Below are 7,842 nucleotides of genomic sequence, written 5' to 3'. Positions count from 1 at the left end.
ACTAAAAAAGAAAGAAAAATGCCAAATATGTTAGTGAAATGTGTTTCTAAAAAGTAATATCTTAGGACACATAAGCAAAGGATTAACCTCTTTTGGAAGAACCCAATAAGAAGTGCTTGATTAAAAGTCTATAATTGTGCTTTATGATACAGTAGCAACTAACCATATATGGTTATTTAAATTAATTAAAATCAAATAAAATTAGAAATTCAGTTATTCAATTGTACTAATCACATTTTAAGAGCTCAATAGTCATTGTCGTATTAAGCACCAAAAATAACAGAAGTTTCCATCATGACACCAAGTTGTATTGGACAATGCTGGTCTAGAAGGTTCTGTTTGACTACTGGATTAGCATCATTTAAACATCAGGTCTCGAATAGACCAGCACAGGGAGCATGGCCTGCTGCCAATTGTGACAGGTGAGAGTAGGAAAGTATGGGAAAATGGGAAAAATAATTCCACTCCTGGAATAAACTAATATGTTGTAGCATTGACATTTTATTACAAGACATATCCTTAGACAAGCAGAGAAATCTTGGACTAAAATGGAAAGGAGTTAGTCAACATCACTATTTGAATACCTCGTCACAGTCTTCTAAACTTTCACAAAATGTACCAGTCTTGTCTCATCTGTTAGTGACTGGACATTATCAGTCATCCCCCAAGTACTATTCAACCATCCATCACATCCTACCCTCACAGTTCTGATTTTTAAATATGTAACAAAACATTTTTGAACATATATTTAAATAAATAGAATCCAAATCAAAACATAAATTGCAGACTCTTCCCATTAAAAAAAAAGGCAAGAACTTTATTTTAAACATATCTTCAGTTGTTATCTAAACCAAAAATCATAATGATAATGCAAAGGAAATGGAGGGCTTCATAAAAGCACATTATCCAAATATTACTCTTGGCCAATGCTTTAACTAAACAAACAGTGGATATGAAAGGTACAGTATGGCACTTAATTAAATAAGAGCAAAGAGAAGGAAACATATTCACAGTCCAAAGCAACAGATTTTTGAACCTTTGGTATATGTATATGTCTCAAATAAGTATCCGTAAACGTGTGTTAGCCAATAGTGTTTAGTTTCAGGTTTCTTAAGCCAGTGATTGCATGTGTTTCAAAACTAACTGATAAAATAATAAATCAGGATTGACATGGGCTGATTAAGGTCTCTGGTGTGAGCACACAGGTAAATTCAAACCATGGCGAAATGAAGTGCAGCTGTGTTGCACAACAAAACTATATAAGAAAATGAATGAAATACACCAGTTAGAGATTCTGTGGCTTGGGTAGACACCCTTGATATTAACAATATCAACAAAAATATTTTTAATGCTGTCCAAAGTCCACAATCTGGAAGGCAGTAATATCCCAAAGCTCATAACCACATGCCTAACAGTGCAACAACCATCCCATAGGACTGTTAATAGTTGCATATTGCAATCCCCTCCCTCCCACCCAACCCCTGCCCCTAATAAACAGCACCAGTGCAGTTTGAGTTAGAAAACTGGAAATATTGAGACATTCCTAAGGTTTTCATAATGACTAAGGGCCAATCAGATGGGGCTGTGATACAAACCTATGCCATGGCCATTCTCTAAAAAGCACCCCACAGAATTCCCTCTAGCTTGCAGATAAACCATATTAGGTCTACTGTAAGGCCAGATTGAGGAGAAAGCTGGCATGCTGTCCTGGGTTGAGGGAGAGGGGCATGCTGATGGGATAGGTACATGAAGGATGCCTCAAGGATGTTTGTCCTGCAGCCCAGGATGAAGGGATGTGTTGAGATAGGTCACAAATTTTGTAACAGTAAAATAGTTGACTCATGCCATTCACCAGAATACAGAGCTTAGCAGAGCTAAGTCCTACTTGGGAGCTGTTCAAGTCCACGATGATCAGGATCAAACTGGACCACAAAAGAAAAGGGCCCAAAGGAGTCCAACTCATCCATCTCGTCACTCTGTCCAGTTGTCTCTGGAACCAGTGGTGTGATGTGGTAACGGTCCTACTTTCTCTCCTCTCCAATTGATACAAGATCTTCTCTTAACCAGCCTTATTCTATATCTCAGTGATGACAGTCACATAAATGAGGGCAGATAGAGCCACCCTCCATAGCCATCTGCCTTGGGGCTTCTTGTCACCGCCTAGGCCTTCCCCAAACCTGCCCTTTCACACATAGGCAGAGTCACTGGATTGAGTCCTGCCAAAGTTGGGAACGCTGACCCGGGGCAGGTCCTTGTTGCGGATCTCATAGACTGACTTTCTCTTGGCCTGGGCTCCCCGCACAGCCAGCTTGATCTTGCGCCATCCCAGGTGGTTGAGTTCAGCCAGGTTGAGCACAACACAGATGCCGCTCACCGCAAACATGAACACTAGAAAAACAGTCTTCTCAGTAGGCCGGGACACATAACATTCCACCTCCTTGATACAGGGGTAGCGGTCACATTCATACAACCCCGGGACACTGAAGCCATAGAGAAAGTACTGGCCCACCAGAAACCCAATCTCCAGGGCATTTCGGAATACCACTTGGATAATGTAGAAGCGGGAGATGCCTTCCTGCCTTCGGAGCTTGGATCGAGCTGCAGTGCGCAACCCTGATGGGTGTGGGGTCAGCTCCTTCACCTCTAAACAATCTGGCTCCGTCTCCTTGCTTGTGTTTTCTGTGTTCTGTAGCACTCCATTGACAATGGCATTTTGCAACTTCTTATCTTCTCGTTTGCCACCACCGCTGCCCCCACCCCCAGTTCCTCCAGGACCCCCCATGGACTCAGGAGGATCTCTGTCCAGAGCCAGGAAGACAGTAGAGTAGCGGCGTTCTCGTTGCTTGGCAGACTGGTGCACAGAGTAAGTGATGAAGCAGAGACTGGGGGTACACACCATTATGATCTGGAAGACCCAGTAACGTATGTGGGAGATGGGGAAGGCGCGGTCATAGCAGGCCTGGTTACAGCCGGGCTGCAGTGTGTTGCATACAAACATGGTCTGCTCATCATCGTACACCGTCTCCCCCACAATGGCCACAATGAGGATCCGGAAGATCACCACCACAGTCAAGAGGATCCTGAGCAGGGGGAAAGGGAGGGAGAGAGGTTCTCAAGGGTTGAGTCACTGACTCAGTAGAAATGCCCTATTGCTCAGTTCCCAGCTCTGTCCTTGACTGGGGAGCTATCCATCCAGAGTGGTCCTGAACTGGGAATTCAGCAAACATTTAGGTCTCTTCCCTCTCTGTTGGGTGTTGGTAGTCTGGGAACACTTCATACTACAGGGATCTTAAGCATGTGCATTTCCATACACTGGACATGGTGTATTTGCAACAGATCGATTTCATCTGTATACATGGAATGTAGAGAGGCACAAAATATAACTGGTCTCTGGATATGGCAAATGCACATGGAATAGCTGAATACAGCAAATACAGAGTCTACACACAGAGTATGTATATGTAAGCACTCCAACTGGATATTTAGTTTATCCTCATTATGAATATTGAACTTAAGCTTTACATAAACAGATAGTTATAACTATATATACACATATAAACACAAATATATATATAGTATATATAGAGACAAAATGTGTCAACTGGGTGTGTGGGTTTCTGGCACTGTAGGTCTTAACAGGCAAATCAGTTTAGCTTGTTAAATATTGGTTGGGGAAAGATATATCTGCTCGGAAGAGCAAATCCATCTCCCCATTTGCCCTTCTCTGTCCAAATACAATCCTGCCTTCTTTGTAGATTCTATTTAGGGAACCGGATGAAGATTGGCTCTGACTCCGGAGAGTGGGGGTACCACGACTGAGCCAATAACTCCTTTGCTAATGGAAGAAAAGTGAATCCCCCGGTGGTGCTTCATAGGGAAGGGATGGATTCCTGATGAGGAGCAGCTGGAGGAGGGGGGCATCCCTGGGCGTCAGGCAATCCCTCAATGCTGGGAACACAGGCGCATGGACCAAGGATGATGGGAAGGAGGCAGAGGAGGGTCTGAGGGCTGCTGGGGCTCGGTCTGGACGTTAGAAAGGACTCCCGGGGGCCGCCCGACGGGGCCCGCTGATGGCCGGCTCGTCGCCCTTACCTCCCGATCATAGTGGAGTGCTGCTGCACCGCGGCTTCCAGCAGCCTCTCCAAGATGGTCCATTCCCCCATCGCTGTGCATCCGGAGGCAGCAGACAAAGACTGGGCAGCACCGGGCACCTTCCCGCTTCGGGCCCCTCCCCGGGCCGCACCTCCCGACTGGGAGCGAAATGCCCCCCGGTTAAAGAATCAAACAAAATTGTTTAAAAATCCAAGATCCCCCTCTCCCTTTTATTGTACTTAAAACAGGGGAAATAGGGAAGGAAACCCAAGCGCGTCCAACTGATGAGCAGCTGGCGCGGTCCGGAGAGCGGGCACGAACCTCGGGCGCTGTCCGGGGGTAGGGTCTGGAGCCGGGGGACGGCCGGGCGAGGGGCGGGGCGGAGCGGGGTTGGCCGCGTGCAGGTCCGCGAGCTCTCGCCCGCCCGAGCGAGGTGTTTGAGCGCCACTCACTCCCGGGGGTTAGGGGCCGAGGAAAGGTCCGGGCACCAATCCCCGCGCCTGGCACTTCAGCGGGCACCGGGCGCTCCCGCGCTGCCGCCTGCGAAGCCGGGGCGGAGCGCGCGGAGCCGGTTGCAGGGCTCGGCAATCCGCGGCCGCCGCCTCTAATCCGGCCTTAAGTAGTCTCCGCCTGCGTCACGCCAGGTCGGCGGAGGGGAGCCGAGCGCTGCGTGCGGCTGTCGCTGCGCGCCGGAGCCCGAGGGGCAGGGGACGCGCGCAGGGGGAGAAGGGGCCAGAGTCTTGGGGGCCCGGTGGGGAGAGGGGCGACTTCGAGAGGAAGGATCGCAGCGCCCCTCGAGGCTTCTCGGGGCGCCCAGGTAACCTCACCTGACCGCCAACCCGGGGCAGGAGGAGGGGGAGCCGGGAGCCGACGCGTGGGTGAGTGGGGAGGGGTGTGAGTAGGGAGTTTGGCGTCTCTCCCTGCATCCCTCACCTTTTGCTTTTTGTGTTTGGTGATGCAACTGAAATTCCCTCTCTAAATGGAGATGCTGGTTGGGGAAAGGAGAGCGGGGGCAACAATAGGACGTTTTCAGTCTCTCATAAGAGAGGACTGCGTGGCTTAAGAGTGAGTCTGCGGTCGGTGCCATCGTGAATCCGATACAGGAATGAGGAAAGCTCGATGAATGTCCATTTAGGCTGAAGCTTAAAAGTAGGAGTGAAGCTGTCTCTAAGGATGGGGGTTTGAGCACAAGACTCTCTACCAAATAGGTGCCTAGTTTGAGCGAGTGGGTGGCCATGGTTAAAGTACTCGCTTCCCCAGCGCAAACCCAGACGCTCTGCTATTCTATATCTATCTTTTACTTATTTATTTGGAGGAGTGGGTACTTCTCGGGTAAACTGTGAGCTAATCGGATCGTAAGGAAGCTCAGTATTCAACTAGCTAGAACGGCCACTCACAATCTCACTCCACCATCACTTTTGTTTTCCAACCTCGGCTTTCTATACTGTCAACCAGCAGCTCCTGGCTTCTGTTTTTAAATTTACATATTGCTGACAGTTCTCTCTGGAGCAACTGCTTAGTTGGTAGCTAGAAAATGAAGACAATCACACTGATACTAATTAGCTCAGGGGTCGGTATTAGGAGGGGCTTCCCAGGTGGCTTAGGGGTAAAGAATCTGCCTTGCGGGCCAAAGCAGAAGTCGCGGGAGATGTGAGTTCAGTCTCTGGGGAGAAGGAAATGGCAACCTACTGCACTATTTCTTGCCTGGAGAATTTCACAGACAGAGGAGACTGCTGGGCTACAATCCGTGGGGTCACAAAGAGCCCAACAGGACTGAGTGACTGACGCGCCCGCACAGAGCTAGGTATGAGGGGACGTAGTAGAGACTCTTTCATATTGGGTATGAAAAGCACAGTAAGTGGTTGTCACCCTTTTAGAAAACACGGCTGTGAAAGAGCTGCTAGCTCCCTTCTAGGCAGGTAATGCCGCCTTAATTATCCACAGGGATCATCGCACATATTATGTATGTATTATATAAGCTACATCATGATGAGCCTTCAGTTTGTGACCATACAAGTTAGTTGGCTCGTTGGTGGCCCAGAGACTGGGAAGAATTGGGTACAGGGCATGGGCTTGAGTCTACTCACAGTGCACTTCTACATAAAATGACAAAGGCACAACCTAAGCTTCAGTGAGAGAGGGATCAGTGAGATCTCTCCTAGACCTGACACCTTTAGACCAAGGAAGTTGGTTTTCACGGCAACAGAGGGAAGAGTCCACTGAAAATGGAGAGAGGTGTAGGGTAAAAATGGAACATTAGGGCTATGGCAAGTGCCCTTATTTCCCGCAGGGTAGAGAAGAGAAACAAAGATGGGAGTGGTTGGATAGCCTATTACCTCATCTGCCTCCAGATGGAATGGTGACCCCCCCAACTCAGACTTGGTGTGTTTGCTCAGACTTCCGTCTGCTCCCTTTGGCTCTAGCTCCCTGTAGTTCCTCCTTCCCTAGCAGACTCTTTGGGGTGAAGGGTCTCAGACAAGGAGTGAATGAATGAGAAAGTCCCTAAGGAAATCTGTTTCACATATTTAAATATCCCAAAATTAGGCTGCATGATTCAAAATCATTATGTTCTATACATGTGGCTTTCCCAAACCCTTTAAGATGGTGATCCTAAAGACATAGATCACAGGAAAGACATTTCAAACATTCTCACAGTGCAGTTTTGAAGTACTGGGCTATGACTAAATTGCTTATCATTTAATTAATTGTTTTAAAATTACACTAACGTGACATATAGATTTAATGCATGAGCACGCACATGATGTGTGTAAACACACAGAAACACCTATATGCAGAATCTGTATTTTTGAAAGACTCATTTATTAGATTCAGTAGCTTGTTTTTAGATAAAAACCTTATTCTCCCCACTACACCTTGAAAAAATGAACTCTTTATTTTTAAATAATATTTTACATTATTATGCAATGTTTCCTTTTTTTAACCTTTAAAAATTTTTTTGACATATAGTTGATATACAATATATACATTACAGGTATACAATATAATGATTCACAATTTTTAAAGATTATACTTCCTTTATAGTTACTGTAAAATATTGACTACATTGCTTGTGTTGCACAGTATATCTTTATAATTTATTTTATATACAGCATATCTTTATAATTTATTTTATATCTAATAGTTTGTACCTCTTAATCTCTTATCCCACATTGCCTCTCCCCATTTCCCCACTCCCTATTGGTAACCACCAACTTGTTCTCTGTACCTGTGAATCTGTCTCTTTTTACATTATATTCACTAGTCTGTTGTATTTTTTAGATTCCACACATAAATGATATCATACAGCAGCGGTCTCCAACCTTTTTGGCACCAGAGAGCAGTTTTGTGGAAGACGGTTTTTCCATGGACAGAGTGGGGTGGGAGAGGTTGGTTTCAGGATGATTCAAGGGCATTCCATTTACTGTGCACTTTATTTATATTATTATTACATCAGCTCCACCTCAAATCATCAGGCATTAGATCCCAGAGGTTGGGGACCCCTGTCATACAGCATTTCTTTCTCTGATTTACTTCACTTAGCATAAAGTCCTCCAAGTGTATCCCTGTCAATGCAAATAACATCTCATTCTTTTTTTATATATTTCTTTTTTTTTTTTTGAGCCCAATACTCTTAATTAATAAATTGTCCTGGTTGTGCTGAAATTATATGAAAAGTTTCTATATAGAGCTAGGAATCTCTGTTTCCTCCGTACATTGTCTCAACCAACTGGATTCTGACTCTATTCCCAT

The 7,842-nt window shown here is 45.8% G+C and overlaps 1 protein-coding gene across 1 annotated transcript; it reads right to left on the bottom strand.

The window, feature by feature from the left end:
• Positions 1-2,185: 2,185 nt before the first annotated feature.
• Positions 2,186-4,163, bottom strand: GJD2 (gap junction protein delta 2). Its single transcript, XM_061158416.1, has 2 exons — positions 4,093-4,163; positions 2,186-3,080 (listed from the first exon to the last, which is right to left on the bottom strand). Exons 1-2 carry the CDS (start codon positions 4,161-4,163, stop codon positions 2,186-2,188), a joined length of 966 nt encoding a protein of 321 aa, XP_061014399.1.
• Positions 4,164-7,842: the final 3,679 nt, after the last annotated feature.

Source organism: Dama dama, chromosome 12, assembly GCF_033118175.1.
Source record: "Dama dama isolate Ldn47 chromosome 12, ASM3311817v1, whole genome shotgun sequence".
Classification (NCBI taxonomy): Eukaryota; Metazoa; Chordata; class Mammalia; order Artiodactyla; family Cervidae; genus Dama; species Dama dama.
Note: the sequence above shows the minus strand (reverse complement) of the source record. Positions and strands in the feature narration are given on the sequence as shown.

Bases quoted from the DNA above. Each gene is read 5' to 3' on its own strand.
- GJD2 (XM_061158416.1), bottom strand. From the start codon at position 4,163: ATGGGGGAATGGACCATCTTGGAGAGGCTGCTGGAAGCCGCGGTGCAG. The intron at 3,081-4,092 runs GTAAGGGCGACG...CCCCCTGCTCAG, and splicing joins CACTCCACTATGATCGGGAG to GATCCTCTTGACTGTGGTGG.